Source organism: Ranitomeya variabilis, chromosome 3, assembly GCF_051348905.1.
Source record: "Ranitomeya variabilis isolate aRanVar5 chromosome 3, aRanVar5.hap1, whole genome shotgun sequence".
Taxonomy (NCBI): Eukaryota; Metazoa; Chordata; class Amphibia; order Anura; family Dendrobatidae; genus Ranitomeya; species Ranitomeya variabilis.
Window position 1 is genome coordinate 764,366,857 of NC_135234.1, and position 23,934 is coordinate 764,390,790.

At 42.1% G+C, this 23,934-nt stretch overlaps 1 protein-coding gene across 3 annotated transcripts in view; it reads right to left on the minus strand.

Annotated features, from left to right (window-relative positions):
- The window catches only part of FCHSD2 (FCH and double SH3 domains 2), a 136,906-nt gene that overhangs the window by 50,260 nt on the left and 62,712 nt on the right, over positions 1–23,934 (minus strand). For all 3 annotated transcript variants that reach the window (XM_077298774.1, XM_077298773.1, XM_077298772.1), the window contains exon 4: positions 3,499–3,575. In XM_077298774.1, the coding sequence (XP_077154889.1) occupies positions 3,499–3,575 (77 nt within the window). The remainder of the gene's footprint in view (positions 1–3,498; positions 3,576–23,934) is intronic.

A 23,934-nucleotide genomic window follows, 5' to 3' on the forward strand; every position in this document is an offset into this window, starting at 1 on the left:
AGACCTGTGCCCCCTGCGAAAAGCTCCAACAGAGGGTACAGGAGCACGAGGCATCATGGAGTCAGGGTCGAAGCGGCCGGAGCCAGGGGCGAAGCAGCCGGAGCCAGGGGCAAAGTAGCCAGTGCCAGGGGCGAAGCGGCCGGAGCCAGGGGCGAAGCGACCGGAGCCAGGGGCGAAGCGGACCGTGCCAGGGGTGAAGCGGACCGTGCCAGGGGCGAAGCGGCCGGAAGGATGAACCACGTTTCACTGTGTGGACGGTCGGTGCGTCACTTACCTGAAAAAAAATGGCTGCAGGATGCACTATCGAAAAAAAAAAAACAGCGAAGGCAGAGAGAGCGGGCAGTCGTCTGATGGCTTCAAACGCCCGGGGTGAACTACACAGATCACACGCATCATGTCACTAAGGACGTAGCGAAGAGACACTTTATGAGTGGGAAAAACGTCCCACGATCTGTTCACAAAGGTCTCAGAGTCATCCATTGTGTCTGGGGAAAGTTCAAATAAGCAGCAAAACCCCGAGGTAATCACAGGTAATCCGGGCTCTAATGTGTCCTCATTAGATGGGAAACAATGAGCTATAAAAACTGCAACAATGTATCAGAAAACAAAGTGCTGGGAGACTGATCGGGGAACAGCGAGTGCAGCTCTGGGGTATAACACAGAATGTACAATGGGTATGGAAAGTATTCACACCCCTTTAAATTTTTCACTTTGTTTCATTGCAGCCATTTGGTAAATTCAAAAAAGTTAATTTTTTTCTCCTTAATGTTCACTCTGCACCACATCTTGACTGAAAAAAGAGAAATGTAGAAATGTTTGCAAATAAAAAAGAAAAACTGAAATATCACATGGTCATAAGTATTCAGACCCTTTGCTCAGACACTCATATGTAAGTCCCATGCTGTCCATTTCCTTGTGATCCTCCTTGAGATGGTTCTACTCCTTCATTGGAGTCCAGCTGTGTCTATATAAGAGCTCACAGAGCATGTCAGACCAAATGAGGATCATGAGGTCAAAGGAGCTGGCCAAGGAGCTCAGAGACAGAATTGTGGCAAGGCACAGACCTGGCCAAGGTTACAACAGAATTTCTGCAGCACTCAAGGTTCCTAAGAGCACAGTGGCCTCCATAATCCTTAAATGGAAGAAGTTTGGGACCACCAGAAGTCTTCCTAGACCTGGCCGTCCAGCCAAACTGAGCAATCGTGGGAGAAGAGCCTTGGTGAGAGAGGTAAAGAAGAACCACAAGACCACTGTGGCTGAGCTCCAGAGATGCAGTAGGGAGATGGGAGAAAGTTCCACACAGTCAACTATCACTTCAGCCCTCCACCAGTTGGGCCTTTATGGCAGAGTCTGGAAGTCTCTCCTCAGTGCAAGACATGAAAGCCCGCATAGAGTTTGCTAAAAAAACATATGAAGGACTCCCAGACTATGAGAAATAAGATTCTCTGGTCTGATGAGATGAAGATAGACCTTTCTGGTGATAATTCTAAGCGGTATATGTGGAGAAAACCAGGCACTGCTTATCACCTGCCCAATGCAATCCCAACAGTGAAGCATGGTGGTGGCAGCATCATGCTATGGGGTGTTTTTCAGCTGCAAGGACAGGACGACTGGTTGTCATTGAAGGAAACATGAATGCGGCCAAGTACAGAGATATCCTGGATGACAACCTCTTCCAGAGTGCTCTGGACCTCAGACTTGGCCGAAGGTTCACCTTCCAACAAGACAATGACCCTAAGCACACAGCTAAAATAACAGAGGAGTGGCTTCAGAACAACTCTGTGACCATTCCTGACCGGCCCAACCAGAGCCCTGACCTAAACCCAACTGAGCATCTCTGGAGAGACCTGAAAATGGCGTCCACCAACGTTCACCATCCAACCTGACGGAACTGGAGAGGATCCCCAAATCCAGGGGGGGAAAACTTGTTGTATCATTCCCAAGAAGACTCATGGCTGTACTAGCTCAAAAGGGGCTTCTACTCAATACTGAGCAAAGGGGCTGAAGACTTAAGACCATGGGATATTTCAGTTTTTTCTTTTTTAATAAAATTGCAAAAATTTCTACAATTCTGTGTTTTTCAGTCAAGATGGGGTGCAGAGAGTTCATTAATGAGAAAAAAGGAACTATTTTGAAGTTACCAAATGGCTGCAATGAAACAAAGAGTGAAGTATGTAAAGGGGTCTGAATACTTTCTGTACCCACTGTAACTCAGGATCAGTAATGTAATGTATGTACACTGTGACTGCACCAGCAGAATAGTGAGTGCAGCTCTGGGGTATAATACAGGATGTAACTCAGGATCAGTAATGTAATGTATGTGCACAGTGACTGCACCAGCAGAATAGTGAGTGCAGCTCTGGAGTATAATACAGGATGTAACTCAGGATCAGTAATGTAATGTATGTGCACAGTGACTGCACCAGCAGAATAGTGAGTGCAGCTCTGGGGTATAATACAGGATGTAACTCAGGATCAGTAATGTAATGTATGTACACAGTGACTGCACCAGCAGAATAGTGAGTGCAGCTCTGGAGTATAATACAGGATGTAACTCAGGATCAGTAATGTATGTACACAGTGACTGCACCAGCAGAATAGTGAGTGCAGCTCTGAGGTATAATACAGGATGTAACTCAGGATCAGTAATGTAATGTATGTACACAGTGACTGCACCAGCAGAATAGTGAGTGCAGCTCTGGAGTATAATACAGGATGTAACTCAGGATCAGTAATGTATGTACACAGTGACTGCACCAGCAGAATAGTGAGTGCAGCTCTGAGGTATAATACAGGATGTAACTCAGGATCAGTAATGTAATGTATGTACACAGTGACTGCACCAGCAGAATAGTGAGTGCAGCTCTGGGGTATAATACAGGATGTAACTCAGGATCAGTAATGTAATGTATGTACACAGTGACTGCACCAGCAGAATAGTGAGTGCAGCTCTGGGGTATAATACAGGATGTAACTCAGGATCAGTAATGTAATGTATGTACACAGTGACTGCACCAGCAGAATAGTGAGTGCAGCTCTGGAGTATAATACAGGATGTAACTCAGGATCAGTAATGTAATGTATGTACACAGTGACTGCACCAGCAGAATAGTGAGTGCACCTCTGGAGTATAATACAGGATGTAACTCAGGATCAGTAATCTAATGTATGTACACAGTGACTGCACCAGCAGAATAGTGAGTGCAGCTCTGGAGTATAATACAGGATGTAACTCAGGATCAGTAATGTAATGTATGTACACAGTGACTGCACCAGCAGAGTAGTGAGTGCAGCTCTGGAGTATAATACAGGAGGTAACTCAGGATCAGTAGAGGATACGTTATAAAGTGGCCATACCCTTTCCATATGTCTTCATTAGTGGCTTCTAGTAGCAGGACCTTCCCTGTTACCAGTTTTGGCAGGGATTACTGACAATAAGGAGGAGCTTACAGTCTCCTTTGCGGATTTCCTGTAGCAGAATAGTAGACCACCCGTTACCTGTACTCGCTGCGCTCCTCCGGCTTCACTACCGGCCACTCCTTCTTCAGGTACTGGCTGGCTAACTTCTGAATTGTCTGTGGAAACAAAAACAGAAATGTTAAGACGATGAATGTATCATAAAAGGAAAAAAAAAAAAAATAAGGTTGGGGCTGGGCACAGTATAAAATAGGCCAAAGGTGCGGCAATATGTAATTACTATATAAAAGAATAAGAATCACAAATACACCTGCGCACCGCAAACGTGGACAGACAGAAATATAGCACAGTTATTTTATTAAAAACCCACAACCCTTCCCTGAGTGTCCGGACCCTCCTGGCAGAATTCGCTTACGATTCTTCATTATTGATCACTATTGTGCCACATTTACTATTTTCTTATTAACATTTCTTATTATAGTTGTGGTTCCGGTTTGTTGTCCCATTTATTAGCTCGGCATTTGATCTGCTATAGTCGGGGTCTTACCCCGGATTTTACTTTTACGTTACACATTCTACCTCCTTTAACCGCATAGGAGGTTTTGTTGTCCTGTGTGCGTTCTTAAGTATCTTTAATCTGTTTTATTTATCACCATCTATCCTCAGCCCTGTATATAACACATCACCATCTATCCTCAGCCCTGTATATAACACATCACCATCTATCCTCAGCCGTGTATATAACACATCACCATCTATCCTCAGCCCTGTATATAACACATCACCATCTATCCTCAGCCCTGTATATAACACATCACCATCTATCCTCAGCCGTGTATATAACACATCACCATCTATCCTCAGCAGTGTATATAACACATCACCATCTATCCTCAGCCGTGTATATAACACATCACCATCTATCCTCAGCCTTGTATATAACACATCACCATCTATCCTCAACCTTGTATATAACACATCACCATCTATCCTCAGCCGTGTATATAACACATCACCATCTATCCTCAGCCCTGTATATAACACATCACCATCTATCCTCAGCCCTGTATATAACACATCACCATCTATCCTCAGCCCTGTATATAACACATCACCATCTATCCTCAGCCCTGTATATAACACATCACCATCTATCCTCAGCCCTGTATATAACACGTCACCATCTATCCTCAGCCGTGTATATAACACATCACCATCTATCCTCAGCCGTGTATATAACACATCACCATCTATCCTCAGCCCTGTATATAACACATCACCATCTATCCTCAGCCCTGTATATAACACATCACCATCTATCCTCAGCCGTGTATATAACACATCACCATCTATCCTCAGCAGTGCATATAACACATCACCATCTATCCTCAGCCGTGTATATAACACATCACCATCTATCCTCAGCCGTGTATATAACACATCACCATCTATCCTCAGCCGTGTATATAACACATCACCATCTTTCCTCAGCAGTGTATATAACACATCACCATCTATCCTCAGCCCTGTATATAACACGTCACCATCTATCCTCAGCCGTGTATATAACACATCACCATCTATCCTCAGCCGTGTATATAACACATCACCATCTATCCTCAGCCCTGTATATAACACATCACCATCTATCCTCAGCCCTGTATATAACACATCACCATCTATCCTCAGCCGTGTATATAACACATCACCATCTATCCTCAGCAGTATATAACACATCACCATCTATCCTCAGCCTTGTATATAACACATCACCATCTATCCTCAGCCGTGTATATAACACATCACCATCTATCCTCAGCCTTGTATATAACACATCACCATCTATCCTCAGCAGTGTATATAACACATCACCATCTATCCTCAGCAGTGTATATAACACACCACCATCTATCCTCAACCTTGTATATAACACATCACCATCTATCCTCAGCCGTGTATATAACACATCACCATCTATCCTCAGCCCTGTATATAACACATCACCATCTATCCTCAGCCGTGTATATAACACATCACCATCTATCCTCAGCAGTGTATATAACACATCACCATCTATCCTCAGCCCTGTATATAACACATCACCATCTATCCTCAGCCCTGTATATAACACATCACCATCTATCCTCAGCCGTGTATATAACACATCACCATCTATCCTCACCGTGTATATAACACATCACCATCTATCCTCAGCAGTGTATATAACACATCACCATCTATCCTCAGCAGTGTATATAACACATCACCATCTATCCTCAGCCGTGTATATAACACATCACCATCTATCCTCAGCCTTGTATATAACACATCACCATCTATCCTCAGCAGTATATAACACATCACCATCTATCCTCAGCCGTGTATATAACACATCACCATCTATCCTCAGCCGTGTATATAACACATCACCATCTATCCTCACCGTGTATATAACACATCACCATCTATCCTCACCGTGTATATAACACATCACCATCTATCCTCAGCCCTGTATATAACACATCACCATCTATCCTCACCGTGTATATAACACATCACCATCTATCCTCAGCAGTGTATATAACACATCACCATCTATCCTCAGCCGTGTATATAACACATCACCATCTATCCTCAGCCCTGTATATAACACATCACCATCTATCCTCAGCCGTGTATATAACATATCACCATCTATCCTCAGCCGTGTATATAACACATCACCATCTATCCTCAGCCGTGTATATAACACATCACCATCTATCCTCAGCCCTGTATATAACACATCACCATCTATCCTCAGCCTTGTATATAACACATCACCATCTATCCTCAGCAGTATATAACACATCACCATCTATCCTCAGCCGTGTATATAACACATCACCATCTATCCTCAGCCGTGTATATAACACATCACCATCTATCCTCACCGTGTATATAACACATCACCATCTATCCTCACCGTGTATATAACACATCACCATCTATCCTCAGCCCTGTATATAACACATCACCATCTATCCTCACCGTGTATATAACACATCACCATCTATCCTCAGCAGTGTATATAACACATCACCATCTATCCTCAGCCGTGTATATAACACATCACCATCTATCCTCAGCCGTGTATATAACACATCACCATCTATCCTCACCGTGTATATAACACATCACCATCTATCCTCAGCCGTGTACAGGTCCTTCTCAAAAAATTAGCATATAGTGTTAAATTTCATTATTTACCATAATGTAATGATTACAATTAAACTTTCATATATTATAGATTCATTATCCACCAACTGAAATTTGTCAGGTCTTTTATTGTTTTAATACTGATGATTTTGGCATACAACTCCTGATAACCCAAAAAACCTGTCTCAATAAATTAGCATATTTCAACCGTCCAATCAAATAAAAGTGTTTTTTAATAACAAACAAAAAAACCATCAAATAATAATGTTCAGTTATGCACTCAATACTTGGTCGGGAATCCTTTGGCAGAAATGACTGCTTCAATGCGGCGTGGCATGGAGGCAATCAGCCTGTGACACTGCTGAGATGTTATGGAGGCCCAGGATGCTTCAATAGCGGCCTTAAGCTCATCCAGAGTGTTGGGTCTTGCGTCTCTCAACTTTCTCTTCACAATATCCCACAGATTCTCTATGGGGTTCAGGTCAGGAGAGTTGGCAGGCCAATTGAGCACAGTAATACCATGGTCAGTAAACCATTTACCAGAGGTTTTGGCACTGTGAGCAGGTGCCAGGAAGCATGAAGTGCTCCAAAACCTCCTGATAGCTAGCTGCATTGACCCTGCCCTTGATGAAACACAGTGGACCAACACCAGCAGCTGACATGGCACCCCACACCATCACTGACTGTGGGTACTTGACACTGGACTTCAGGCATTTTGGCATTTCCTTCTCCCCAGTCTTCCTCCAGACTCTGGCACCTTGATTTCCGAATGACATGCAAAATTTGCTTTCATCAGAAAAAAGTACTTGGGACCACTTAGCAACAGTCCAGTGCTGCTTCTCTGTAGCCCAGGTCAGGCGCTTCTGCCGCTGTTTACCTGGGGAATGCGGCACCTGTAGCCCATTTCCTGCACACGCCTGTGCACGGTGGCTCTGGATGTTTCCACACCAGACTCAGTCCACTGCTTCCTCAGGTTCCCCAAGGTCTGGAATCGGTCCTTCTCCACAATCTTCCTCAGGGTCCGGTCACCTCTTCTCGTTGTACAGCGTTTTCTGCCACATTGTTTCCTTCCAACAGACTTACCATTGAGGTGCCTTGATACAGCACTCTGGGAACAGCCTATTTGTTGAGAAATTTCTTTCTGGGTCTTACCCTCTTGCTTGAGGGTGTCAATGATGGCCTTCTTGACATCTGTCAGGTCGCTAGTCTTACCCATGATGGGGGTTTTGAGTAATGAACCAGGCAGGGAGTTTTTAAAAGCCTCAGGTATCTTTTGCATGTGTTTAGAGTTAATTAGTTGATTCAGAAGATTAGGGTAATAGGTCGTTTAGAGAACCTTTTCTTGATATGCTAATTTATTGAGACAGGTTTTTTGGGTTATCAGGAGTTGTATGCCAAAATCATCAGTATTAAAACAATAAAAGACCTGACAAATTTCAGTTGGTGGATAATGAATCTATAATATATGAAAGTTTAATTGTAATCATTACATTATGGTAAATAATGAAATTTAACACTATATGCTAATTTTTTGAGAAGGACCTGTATATAACACATCACCATCTATCCTCACCGTGTATATAACATATCACCATCTATCCTCAGCAGTATATAACACATCACCATCTATCCTCAGCCCTGTATATAACACATCACCATCTATCCTCAGCCCTGTATATAACACATCACCATGTATCCTCACCGTGTATATAACACATCACCATCTATCCTCACCGTGTATATAACACATCACCATCTATCCTCACCGTGTATATAACACATCACCATCTATCCTCAGCCGTGTATACAACACATCACCATCTATCCTCAGCCGTGTATATAACACATCACCATCTATCCTCACCGTGTATATAACACATCACCATCTATCCTCACCGTGTATATAACACATCACCATCTATCCTCAGCCGTGTATATAACACATCACCATCTATCCTCACCGTGTATATAACATATCACCATCTATCCTCAGCAGTGTATATAACACATCACCATCTATCCTCACCATGTATATAACACATCACCATCTATCCTCAGCCCTGTATATAACACATCACCATCTATCCTCAGCCGTGTATATAACACATCACCATCTATCCTCACCGTGTATATAACACATCACCATCTATCCTCAGCCGTGTATATAACACATCACCATCTATCCTCACCGTGTATATAACACATCACCATCTATCCTCACCGTGTATATAACACATCACCATCTATCCTCACCGTGTATATAACACATCACCATCTATCCTCACCGTGTATATAACACATCACCATCTATCCTCAGCCGTGTATATAACACATCACCATCTATCCTCACCGTGTATATAACACATCACCATCTATCCTCACCGTGTATATAACACATCACCATCTATCCTCACCGTGTATATAACACATCACCATCTATCCTCACCGTGTATATAACACATCACCATCTATCCTCAGCCGTGTATATAACACATCACCATCTATCCTCAGCAGTGTATATAACACATCACCATCTATCCTCAGCAGTGTATATAACACATCACCATCTATCCTCAGCCCTGTATATAACACATCACCATCTATCCTCACCGTGTATATAACACATCACCATCTATCCTCAGCAGTGTATATAACACATCACCATCTATCCTCACCGTGTATATAACACCTTTGCATCATATTACAGTGACGCTGATGGGATAATAAGGGGATCATGGCCGTGACTCCATCTGATTTAAAGGGATAGTAAACGATGCTGCGTAGCCAGAACGTCCGGCGCGGTCAGCAGACACATGGTCACACCGGCCGAGACACCTGACAAAGCAAACGCCACCCGGGCAGAAAGGCTGAATCTAGAACATTAATGTGTATACACAGTAGAAGGGGCCAGGCAGCGGTGATGGGGGGCCACAATAGGAGAACGGCGAGGTCTACCCCAAGAGGAAGCACATGTAACGCCTCATTTATCAAACCTTTGTCTGAGGTCACAGCTCCTGCACCTGTATTTACACAACATTATGCAACATTACTTTATGTATCTTGTACTATATCATGTCTACTCTAGTCACATCTAAAGCTGCACACACAACTCCCCCGCCTGTCACAGTGCTGCACTACACGCCTTTATTTTACACCTCAGTGTAAGGCCTCTTTATAGAAAAACAATAAATAAAAAGAAAGATACTGAACCAGCAGCAGGGAGCAGTGACCTGAGAGCCTAGTGAAAGGCAGCAGGTATTAGAATGCAGCTCTGGGTGTGACTGGAGTAATCAGGAAAGGCTACGCAAAACAGAATAAAGGGAAAACTACAAAAATATATTAAAGCATAATGTAAACATTTCATATCAGAGATTTATAATTGTGGATTTTATGGATTAACAATGTACTATCCCCACAAAAAAAACGTATTTAATAACATACAGAAAATTCTCTATTAAATATCTAGAAGAGATAAGGATTTTTTTAAAATAAAATATTATTATTTATATATACCATATATTAGATGGTTTTATAATCTCATGTTTTAGATGTACTTATGCATAAAACTATATATACTCTTTTGTATTAATTTTTTATACTCTGTTTTCACGCGTTTTTAGGCTTTTTTCTTTATTTTGTCCTTTATATAAATCTCTAAACTATTTAGCATCACATATACATACATATAGTGTAAAGCGCTGCGGATTATGTTGGTGCTATATAAATAGATTATTATTATGTATATATTGCACACACACATTTAGATTTCAAATCTAAAAACAATATAAATAAATTGACCCAAAACCTGAAAGTAAAGGTTGTAATTAGAAAACCTAAAATATGAAAAAAAATAAAAAAGTGATACAAAATAGTCAAGATTTATATACAAATAAAAAAATCTAAAGAAACGTGAAAAGAAAAAGTGATACAAAATAAGTATATAGAATTATATAAGAAAAGCTAAAACATGAAAAGTTCTTAAAAATTTCTAAGAAATCTAGAATTATTATTTTGATACATTTAAATATCACACTAATTTCTATAAATATGAATCATCTTTTACAATATACCTAGATATATAAAGATCTGAAAATGGATCTTTAGTCTTAATTGCAGCCTTCTAGTTCTCCAGGTTGGTGGACTCCACTGAGGAGTCTAGGACATGGATTAATTGACCAATAAATATTTGCCCCCCTAATAAAACAAACATAGGACATCCTTTTATTCCGAGCAGCTGTACCCGGCGCTGGCGCTGCCCAGGAATGTCGCCCCCGTACATTATCCCTGTGGGAGTCCGATGTCTTATGGGCTATAAAGAGTTTATGGAATAAGTAACGACCGGCGGAGACGTTTATGGGAACGATCCAGGAAACCCAACAACAACAACTCCAGACTGGTGTTCCCAGGCTCCGAGGAGCACAATGACCGGCTCAACAGATGGGCACCAACACCCCCTATAAATTACACAGGGCTCCAAAATGGGGCTGAAGATTAGAGACAATCCTTCACATCCAAATTTTACTAAAAACATTAAAGCTGATTAAAATAAATACATAAATAGAAATAAAAAAATCAGATTAATAAGGCAGCGATAAAGAGCAAAGTGATGTCTGGGGTCCATCCAGACAGCTTTAGTAATCAGAATTCTATTTAAAAAAGAAAAAAATAAATAAAAATCCTTTTTAGTAAAGAAAAAAATTGCTCTCTCCCTGCTGAAGATGCAGAGTCATCCTCCCACGTGTTGGTGAATGGTGCAAGTTGCCAATAAGCTTTAATGAATGGTCGCAGCTCACACTTAAAATGAGGTCACTAAAACAGCAAGAAGAAGAAAAAAAAAAAAAGGGTAAAAAGTTTTATCACTTGTTTGGGTAACGGTCCTGACTGCTTGCATAAGTAATATGATGCTGACTGTGCTGGAGAGTGCGCGGGAGTCCTAGGGCAGAGGTCGCGCCGTTCCTAGGAAATAAAGCGTAGGAAGCAAAGATACAGTGACATGAAAAGATAGAATAGATACAATAGTAATAATTCTGCATTCAATTATATTTGCATCAGTCAGCTTCTGATGTCGATGCTGTTCTGTAGACGTGGTAAAGACGCACGGAATTCAAGCACTCCATGGTGGAGCCAAAGATCTAAAAAATTCTTATTGGACATGGGGTGAGGTGAATGTTAGCTTGATTCTTGTGCAGTATTCATGTACTGATGGTGGTTCTGGTGCAGTATTCATGTACTGATGGTGGTTCTGGTGCAGTATTCATGTACTGATGGTGGTTCTGGTGCAGTATTCATGTACTGATGGTGGTTCTGGTGCAGTATTCATGTACTGATGGTGGTTCTGGTGCAGTATTCATGTACTGATGGTGGTTCTGGTGCAGTATTCATGTACTGATGGTGGTTCTGGTGCAGTATTCATGTACTGATGGTGGTTCTGGTGCAGTATTCATATAGTGGTGGTGCTTCTGGTGATGCATTCCTGTACTGTTGGTGTGTCTGATGCATTGTTCCTATATTGATGGTGCTTCTGGTACAGCATTAATGTACTGACAGTGGTTCTGGTGCAGTATTCATGTATTCATGATGGTTCTGTTGATACATCCCTGTATTGATGCTGGTTCTGAAGCTGTATTCCTTTACTGATGACGAATCTTACACTGCACTCCTGTACCAAATTGTGGTTCTGATGCTGTATTCATGTATCGCTTGAAATATGGCATCACAAACCTCCCAAAATGTATTTGATTTTCTACACTCCCACCTCCCCGCAAAAAAACAATTGTATCTAAATTTTGGTATCATCGTAAATCGCACTGACTTAGAGAATTATAGACACAGGTCATTTTCCCATACAAAAAAATACAGTAAATGTAAAACCCCAAAACCTAAATGACAATTCTGTTTATCCACGGCAGGTTTACACTGCACTACACGAAGTGGTAACAGATCAACTTTTCAAATATATGATTAAAAATAATTACACAAAAATGCAAAATAAAATACTTATATATTCAAAATAAAAAAAATAATGATAGTATATACATGTAGATAGACCCTTGTATTGATTTATTTTTATAATTAAATGATCTTGAGATCCACATTTAATATATACATTTTTCCCTGCGTTTCTCCACCTCCTCATTTTCTTCGGAGTCTCGGACAATCCGGGCTGTAATTAACGGCTTCATCACTTGATACACGGAACAAATTACAGCAGACACATTCCAGATCTAATTAATAGATCGTTCTATGCAAATGACATGTTATCATTTCTCCTCTGCGTGCCCAGCCCCACTAATTCATATACATGAGGGTGGGAGAACAATAAAAAAAGCCCATGGAGCATTTAGGGAATTAATACCCAGTCTTGTCGGGTCACCCCTGTAGGAATTAGCCTAATTTGCGGCTCGTCTCAATTCCTTAAAGAACTTGGCACAAATGCCCGAAGCTCGTGACACTAGGACTCGGCCAAGTGCACAAATCATCTAATTGTATCCATGAGAATCTCAGCAATAGTGACAGAAAGTAGCAATAATCAGATCCTTTTATGTTGCAACTGGCTGAAAACAGAAGACAATGAATTGCAAAATGTATCCTTCAAATTGATTGAAGCAATTACACGTCATGGTTTTAAATGGACGGAAATCGCATAAGAACTACAAACTCCATTATTTGCTACATTCCCTTTACTCAAAAATAGTTAAAAAAAATCCTAGCAGCTTCTGGTTTATTGGACACCAGTAAAAACGTACCCAACATTACTGGTGAATAAACATTGGGAAGACTGGGAAATTTCCCACTGGATCTCACTTGCTACATGCGTCAGAATTCCAATCGTAGTCGGAATGACTAGAAAGTAGGACCCCGGAGAAACGAACGTCTTCAATTCCCCCTATACGGAAAAGGCAGCAGCTACTTTTTTTTCTGACCCCAGTAAATATCAAAGCAATTCCTTGTAGCATCCAATAGGTTAATAATGAAGATTCAAGAGGATAATGCTGACACAGAAACCCAGATAAAAAAAAATCACAGAGTCAGAGGATCATTTGTTCCGGCCAGGTGGCCGCTCTGCCCGTCCATGCTGCCATCCAACGCACGCCCACAATCGTCTTAAATACCGATTATGTTAATTCCTGGTATTTCCTGCCAGTTTCCCAGGAACTGATGAACGACAGAGAGAAAAGGAGAAATCCTGGGTCCTGACATTACTGAATCTATACCAGGGTTTACCATTAAATATCCAGAAAAAGGTTGTACATTGAGTTTCTCTTCTTCCTGCACAATGTAACAATATCAGAAGAAACACATATTTACAAACAAGAGAAGAATGTATCAAGAAAAAGAACCAGAATTCCAGCAGAAGTTACACTCCTTAAAAAAGACAAAAACTCATCTTTCATGACAGCCCCATATGTATTTGTGTTGTAGACACTTAATTTGCATTATTTGACAAGGGGGGAGTTAAAATGACATACAAAAAAAAAATGGAATGTGGAGCACATTTCTGGCACAGAGTAAGCCAAATAATAGGTGGCATAAACGTTAACACTTTGTCCCCCATCTTCATGGATGGATATTGTTGGTAGCACTTTTGCAATTTATTCCGCGCTAAAATTTTCAGCCATTCCTGACATATTAACACTTGATTAGAGCTTGATGCCAAGGAGACCGACCACCGGTGCTGTCAATCTTGTAAGCAAGACCAGGATTAGGAGGTATCTACGCGCTCAAAGCAATCCGGGCCAGCTTCAAAATAGTGCTTACAAGCTCCATAGAAATGAGCTTGTAAGCACAGCGCATAGCAGCGATGGTCGACCTACAAAACAATAAGCTGTGAACAAAAGAAAAGTAATATCAGTAGAACAGCTGAACATTTTAATAAGTAATAAATTAGCGTGGCTTAACAAGGATAATCTGATAAATAACCACTAATAAAAAGTGGAATATCCCCATTAGGGTCCTCAAACACAATGGTGGGAGCAATGGACTTTCTAATATGTCAAAGACGCTTGACCCAATGACTGTTCAGGCAAAATATATCCAATATAGCGTATGTCATTTAATATACCAGATCAAACTGCAAATACTGCTCCTATGTACAAGAATATAACTACTATAATACTGCTCCCTATGTACAAGAATATAACTACTATAATACTGCCCCTATGTACAAGAATATAATTACTATAATACTGCCCCTATGTACAAGAATATAATTACTATAATACTGCTCCTATGTACAGGAATATAACTACTATAATACTGCTCCTATATACAAGACTATAACTACTATAATACTGCTCCTATGTACAAGAATATAACTACTATAATACTGCCCCTATGTACAAGAATATAACTACTATAATACTGCCCCTATGTACAAGAATATAACTACTATAATACTGCCCCTATGTACAAGAATATAATTACTATAATACTGCCCCTATGTGCAAGATTATAACTACTATAATACTGCCCCTATGTACAAGAATATAATTACTATAATACTGCTCCTATATACAAGAATATAACTACTATAATACTGCTCCTATGTACAAGAATATAACTACTATAATACTGCTCCTATGTACAAGAATATAACTAATATAATACTGCCCCTATGTACAAGAATATAACTGCTATAATACTGTTCCTATGTACAAGAATATAACTACTATAATACTGCCCCCCATGTACAAGAATATAACTACTATAATACTGCTCCTATGTACAAGAATATAACTACTATAATACTGCCCCTATGTACAAGACTATAACTACTATAATACTGCCCCTATGTACAAGAATATAATTACTATAATACTGCCCCTATGTACAAGAATATAACTACTATAATACTGCCCCTATGTACAAGAATATAACTACTATAATACTGCCCCTATGTACAAGAATATAACTACTATAATACTGCTCCTATGTACAAGAATATAACTACTATAATACTGCTCCTATGTACAAGAATATAACTACTATAATACTGCCCCTATGTACAAGACTATAACTACTATAATACTGCCCCTATGTACAAGAATATAACTACTATAATACTGCCCCTATATACAAGAATATAACTACTATAATACTGCTCCTATGTACAATAATATAACTACTATAATACTGCCCCTATGTACAAGACTATAACTACTATAATACTGCTCCTATGTACAAGAGTATAACTACTATAATACTGCTCCTATGTACAAGAACATAACTACTATAATACTGCCCCTATGTACAAGAATATAACTACTATAATACTGCCCCTATGTACAAGAATATAACTACTATAATACTGCCCCTATGTACAAGAATATAACTACTATAATACTGCTCCTATGTACAAGAATATAACTACTATAATACTGCTCCTATGTACAAGAATATAACTACTATAATACTGCCCCTATATACAAGAATATAACTACTATAATACTGCTCCTATGTACAAGAATATAACTACTATAATACTGCTCCTATGTACAAGAATATAACTACTATAATACTGCTCCTATGTACAAGAATATAACTACTATAATACTGCTCCTATGTACAAGAATATAACTACTATAATACTGCCCCTATATACAAGAATATAACTACTATAATACTGCTCCTATGTACAAGAATATAACTACTATAATACTGCTCCTATGTACAATAATATAACTACTATAATACTGCCCCTATGTACAAGACTATAACTACTATAATACTGCTCCTATGTACAAGAATATAACTACTATAATACTGCTCCTATGTACAAGACTATAACTACTATAATACTGCTCCTATGTACAAGAACATAACTACTATAATACTGCCCCTATGTACAAGAATATAACTACTATAATACTGCCCCTATGTACAAGAATATAACTACTTTAATACTGCCCCTATGTACAAGAATATAACTACTATAATACTGCTCCTATGTACAAGAATATAACTACTATAATACTGCTCCTATGTACAAGAATATAACTACTATAATACTGCCCCTATATACAAGAATATAACTACTATAATACTGCTCCTATGTACAATAATATAACTACTATAATACTGCTCCTATGTACAAGAACATAACTACTATAATACTGCCCCTATGTACAAGAATATAACTACTATAATACTGCCCCTATGTACAAGAATATAACTACTTTAATACTGCCCCTATGTACAAGAATATAACTACTATAATACTGCTCCTATGTACAAGAATATAACTACTATAATACAGCTCCTATGTACAAGAATATAACTACTATAATACTGCTCCTATGTACAAGAATATAACTACTATAATACTGCCCCCTATGTACAAGAATATAACTACTATAATACTGCTCCTATGTACAAGAATATAACTACTATAATACTGCCTCATATGTACAAGAATATAACTACTATAATACTGCTCCCATGTACAAGAACATAACTACTATAATACTGCCCCTATGTACAAGAATATAACTACTATAATACTGCCCCTATGTACAAGAATATAACTACTTTAATACTGCCCCTATGTACAAGAATATAACTACTATAATACTGCTCCTATGTACAAGAATATAACTACTATAATACAGCTCCTATGTACAAGAATATAACTACTATAATACTGCTCCTATGTACAAGAATATAACTACTATAATACTGCCCCCTATGTACAAGAATATAACTACTATAATACTGCTCCTATGTACAAGAATATAACTACTATAATACTGCCTCATATGTACAAGAATATAACTACTATAATACTGCTCCTATGTACAAGAATATAACTACTATAATACTGCTCCTATATACAAGAATATAACTACTATAATATTACTCCTATGACATTTTTTAATTTACACCAAGCCTTCAGTGTACAGAGAAGCAGCTCATGGCCGCCTGTTGCTGCTGCTGTCTTCCATTCATAGATCAGCAGATACAAAAAAAAAAGGTTCTTTATTGAATTTGTACATTACAGTTCTTAATTTGCCTCAAGTAATCACATTAACCCCTCGTCTGGCAATTCATACAAGCAATAAAACCCCAATTAGCCAAAAAGGTTTATCTGACCGATTCATAACATGTACGAGGTTATGTAACGGACGGAGCAGTACGACTACACGACATACGTACAGTACAGACCCAAAGTTTGGACACACCTTCTCATTTAAAGAATTTTCTGTATTTTCATGACTATGAACATTGTACATTCACATTGAAGGCATCAAAACTATGAACTAACACATGTGGAATTATATACTTAACAAAAAAGTGTGAAACAACTGAAATTATGTCTTATATTCTAGGTTCTTCAAAGTAGCCACCTTTTGCTTTGATGACTGCTTTGCACACTCTTGGCATTCTCTTGATGAGCTTCAAGAGCTAGTCACCGGGAATGGTTTTTACTTCACAGGTGTGCCCTGTCAGGTTTAGTAAGTGGGATTTCTTGCCTTATAAATGGGGTTGGGACCATCAGTTGTGTTGAGCAGAAGTCTGGTGGATACACAGCTGATAGTCCTACTGAATAGACTGTTAAAATTTGTATTATGTCAAGAAAAAAGCAGCTAAGTAAAGAAAAACGAGTGGCCATCATTACTTTAAGAAATGAAGGTCAGTCAGTCCGAAAAATTGGGAAAACTTTGAAAGTGTCCCCAAGTGCAGTGGCAAAAACCATCAAGTGCTACAAAGAAACTGGCTCACATGAGGACCGCCCCAGGAAAGGAAGACCAAGAGTCACCTCTGCTTCTGAGGATAAGTTTATCCAAGTCACCAGCCTCAGAAATCGCAGGTTAACAGCAGCTCAGATTAGAGACCAGGTCAATGCCACACAGAGTTCTAGCAGCAGACACATCTCTACAACAACTGTTAAGAGGAGACTTTGTGCAGCAGGCCTTCATGGTAAAATAGCTGCTAGGAAACCACTGCTAAGGACAGGCAACAAGCAGAAGAGACTTGTTTGGGCTAAAGAACACAAGGAATGGACATTAGACCAGTGGAAATCTGTGCTTTGGTCTGATGAGTCCAAATTTGAGATCTTTGGTTCCAACCACCGTGTCTTTGTGCGACGCAGAAAAGGTGAACGGATGGACTCTACATGCCTGGTTCCCACTGTGAGGCATGGAAGAGGAGGGGTGACTGTGTGGGGGGGTGCTTTGCTGGTGACACGGTTGGGGATTTATTCAAAATTGAAGGCATACTGAACCAGCATGGCTACCACACAGCAGCGTAGCTAGCAGGGGGGCAGAGGGTGCGGTCGCCCCGGGCCCACCACTCACAGGGGCCCACCCGGAGCTATGCACAGCCCGCCGATATAGTTACTGTAAGCTCCGTGGTAGAGAAGAGGGAGACATGATCTCCCTGCACTACCGCGGGCAGTGGCTGAAGAGAGAGGAACAAATTCCCCAAAGCAGCCCCCCCGATGCAGTGCCAGCACTGTACCTGACCTGACAGCTGCCTGCCTCCAGTATACTGAGGACACGCCCACACTGCACGCTGAGGACACGCCCACACTGCACGCTGAGTGCTGCAGAGCAGACAGGAAGAAGGAGCATCTTTTCCCAGAGAGGAGCAGGACACAGGTGTAAGTACAGCTCACACTTCTACTCTACTCTGCTGCTCTCCTGATAAGACCCAGCAGGACTCCTGCGCTGTATCTGCAGTTTTTAAGGCACTGCAGATTTATGGGGGCTGGTCAGTAATGTGATGTGCACTCACCCTGGCACATATTTTATATTATATATATATATATATATATATATATATATATATACACACATATATATACACACACTGTATATACACATACACAAAGACACTGGTCTGATAAGACCCCAACCCATTTATATGTTCTATCCTGTAGCCTGGGTCAGGATCCCATCAGACCAGTGTCTGCAGGATTTCATATCAGTAAATCTAAGGTGGTAAACATGAAAAATAAAAAACACGAAATATGAAAAATAAAAGGTAAAACCTTTTATTAAAAAAGTTGAGGATGAATATATATCGCTTCAGGAGGGCAGTAATGTCACAATGGGGGCAGGCTTTGTAGCATTGAGAATCTCTCCCCCCTATGTGCTCACCCACCTATCCACTCTCTCTTTCCCCCGTCTGTGCTCTTCTTTGACCTGTCTACCCCATGTGCTATGAGCTCCTCTTGTACAAAGATGGCGGCAGTCACTGAGTCATTCGGCTGATCCCGGCAGTGGCATGTTTGCAACAGTGTTCCGCTGGTGGTACCGCGCAAGAGGATGAGTATAAAGTGTGTGGGTGTGTGTGCTGCCTACGGCGTATACAGTGTGTGTGGGTGTGGTGCGTATGGCGTATACTCTGTGTGTGGTGTGTACGGTGTATAAAGTGTGTCTGTGTGTGGTGCGTACGGCGTATACAGTGTGTGTGGTGCGTACGGTGTATACGGTGTGTGTGGTGCGTACGGTGTATACGGTGTGTGTGGTGCGTATGGTGTATACAGTGTGTGTGGTGCGTACGGCGTATACAGTGTGTGTATGGGTATATGGGTGCGGTCCATTTACATATACTCAGTCTAGACCACAAGATCCCCAAGGGGGAGAAGAGGAAAGAGGAACAGAAGAGCCCGGGGGTGTACTTTTTTCTTTAGATTGGTAATATTCTACCTCCCCCTCTTTTTTCAGGTTCTCTCATTTCCGTTTCCCTCTTTGGGGTCTTGTCCAGACAAGAGTGTTCCTTTAGGGTTACCTGGACACATTCAGGGAGCTATGCCCATATGATGGCCTCTATACACACCCACTGGCAGTTTCTTCTATTTAGGTCTTTGTCATATATTTCAGGGCTGTGCAAGTATCAGCCCACAGAGAGGGACAGACAGTGACCAGAATCCAAGGAGTGGGAGCTACAGCGGGTTCCATTATACAGCGTGGAAGTTAATACGGAGGTCATTATACAGCGTGGACACTAATGTGGGTGTCATTATACAGCGTGGAAGCTAATGCGGAGGTCATTATACAGTGTGGAAGCTAATGGAGGGGTCTTTATAAAGTGTGGTAGATAATGTGGGGGCCGTTACACAGCGTGGGACCTAAGGCAGGAGTCATTATACAGTGTGGAAGCTAACGCCGGGGTCACTATACAGTTTGAAGGCTGCTGTCGGGCCATCATACAGTGTGGGGGCCTGTAAGGAGTTTGGGGCTACTGTGAGAGCACAAAGGAGACATTGTACTATGTAAGGGCACAGTGGTGGCATTACTATGTGATGCAGTATGAGGAGCACTGCATTTGTACCACACAGCAGGAGCAGTAATAGGGACACATACAGCAGCAGCGGCTCAGTATTGGGGTATCAGGGGCAGTATTAGGGACACATACGGCAGCAGCAGCTCAGTATTGAGGTATCAGGGGCAGTAATAGGGACACATACGGCAGCAGCGGCTCAGTATTGGGGTATCAGGTGCAGTAATAGGGACACATACGGCAGCAGAGGCTCAGTATTGGGGTATCAGGTGCAGTAATAGGGACACATACGGCAGCAGCGGCTCAGTATTGGGGTATCAGGGGCAGTAATAGGGACACATACGGCAGCAGCGGCTCAGTATTGGGGTATCAGGGGCAGTATTAGGGACACATACGGCAGCAGCAGCTCAGTATTGAGGTATCAGGGGCAGTAATAGGGACACATACGGCAGCAGCGGCTCAGTATTGGGGTATCAGGTGCAGTAATAGGGACACACACGGCAGCAGAGGCTCAGTATTGGGGTATCAGGTGCAGTAATAGGGACACATACGGCAGCAGCGGCTCAGTATTGGGGTATTAGGGGCAGTAATAGGGACACATACGGCAGCAGCGGCTCAGTATTGGGGTATCAGGTGCAGTAATAGGGACACATACGGCAGCAGCGGTTCAGTATTGGGGAATCAGGTGCAGTAATAGGGACACATACGGCAGCAGCGGCTCAGAATTGGGGTATCAGGAGCAGTAATAGGGACACATACGGCAGCAGCGGCTCAGTACTGGGGTATCAGGTGCAGTAATAGGGACACATACGGCAGCAGCGGCTCAGTACTGGGGTATCAGGTGCAGTAATAGGGACACATACGGCAGCAGCGGCTCAGTATTGGGGTATCAGGGGCAGTAATAGGGACACATATGGCAGCAGAGGCTCAGTATTGGGGTATCAGGGGCAGTAATAGGGACACATACGGCAGCAGCGGCTCAGTATTGGGGTATCAGGTGCAGTAATAGGGACACATACGGCAGCAGCGGCTCAGTATTGGGGTATCAGGTGCAGTAATAGGGACACATACGGCAGCAGCGGCTCAGTATTGGGGTATCAGGAGCAGTAATAAGGACACATACGGCAGCAGAGGCTCAGTATTGGGGTATCAGGGGCAGTAATAGGGACACATAGGGCAGCAATGGCTCAGTATTGAGGTATCAGGTGCAGTAATAGGGACACATACGGCAGCAGCGGCTCAGTATTGGGGTATCAGGTGCAGTAATAAGGACACATATGGCAGCAGCGGCTCAGTATTGGGGTATCAGGGGCAGTAATAGGGACACATATGGCAGCAGCGGCTCAGTATTGGGGTATCAGGAGCAGTAATAGGGTCACATACGGCTGCAGCGGCTCAGTATTGGGGTATCAGGTGCAGTAATAAGGACACATATGGCAGCAGCGGCTCAGTATTGGGGTATCAGGGGCAGTAATAGGGACACATATGGCAGCAGCGGCTCAGTATTGGGGTATCAGGAGCAGTAATAGGGACACATACAGCAGCAGCGGCTCAGTATTGGGGTATCAGGTGCAGTAATAAGGACACATACGGCAGCAGCAGCTCAGTATTGGGGTATCAGGTGCAGTAATAGGGACACATACGGCAGCAGCGGCTCAGTATTGGGGTATCAGGAGCAGTAATAAGGACACATACGGCAGCAGAGGCTCAGTATTGGGGTATCAGGGGCAGTAATAGGGACACATAGGGCAGCAATGGCTCAGTATTGAGGTATCAGGTACAGTAATAGGGACACATACGGCAGCAGAGGCTCAGTATTGGGGTATCAGGGGCAGTAATAGGGACACATAGGGCAGCAATGGCTCAGTATTGGGGTATTAGGTACAGTAATAGGGACACATATGGCAGCAGCGGCTCAGTATTGGGGTATCAGGTGGAGTAATAGGGTCACATACAGCAGCAGCGGCTCAGTATTGGGGTATCAGGTGGAGTAATAGGGTCACATACGGCAGCAGCGGTTCAGTATTGGGGTATTAGGTACAGTAATAGGGACACATATGGCAGCAGCGGCTCAGTATTGGGGTATCAGGTGGAGTAATAGGGTCACATACGGCAGCAGTGGCTCAGTATTGGGGTATCAGGGGCAGTAATAAGGACACATATGGCAGCAGTGGCTCAGTATTGGGGTATCAGGTGCAGTAATAGGGTCACATACAGCAGCAGCGGCTCAGTATTGGGGTATCAGGTGCAGTAATAGGGCCACATACGGCAGCAGCGGCTCAGTATTGGGGTATCAGTAGCAGTAATAGGGACACATACGGCAGCAGCGGCTCAGTATTGGGGTGTCAGGTGCAGTAATAGGGACACATACAGCAGCAGCGGCTCAGTATTGGGGTATCAGGTGCAGTAATAGGGACACATACGGCAGCAGCGGCTCAGTATTGGGGTATCAGGGGCAGTAATAGGGACACATACGGCAGCAGCGGCTCAGTATTGGGGTATCAGGTGCAGTAATAGGGACACATACGGCAGCAGCGGCTCAGTATTGGGGTATCAGGGGCAGTAATAGGGACACATACGGCAGCAGCGGCTCAGTATTGGGGTATCAGGTGCAGTAATAGGGACACATACGGCAGCAGCGGCTCAGTATTGAGGTATCAATGGCAGTAATAGGGACACATACGGCAGCAGCGGCTCAGTATTGGGGTATCAGGTGGAGTAATAGGGACACATACGGCAGCAGCAGCTCAGTATTGGGGTATCAGGTGCAGTAATAGGGACACATACGGCAGCAGCGGCTCAGTATTGGGGTATCAGGAGCAGTAATAGGGACACATATGGCAGCAGCGGCTCAGTATTGGGGTATCAGGTGCAGTAATAGGGACACATACGGCAGCAGCGGCTCAGTATTGGGGTATCAGGTGTAGTAATAGGGACACATACGGCAGCAATGGCTCAGTATTGGGGTATCAGGGGCAGTAATAGGGACACATGGCAGCAGTGGCTCAGTATTGGGGTATCAGGTGCAGTAATAGGGACACATACGGCAGCAGCGGCTCAGTATTGGGGTATCAGGTGCAGTAATAGGGACACATA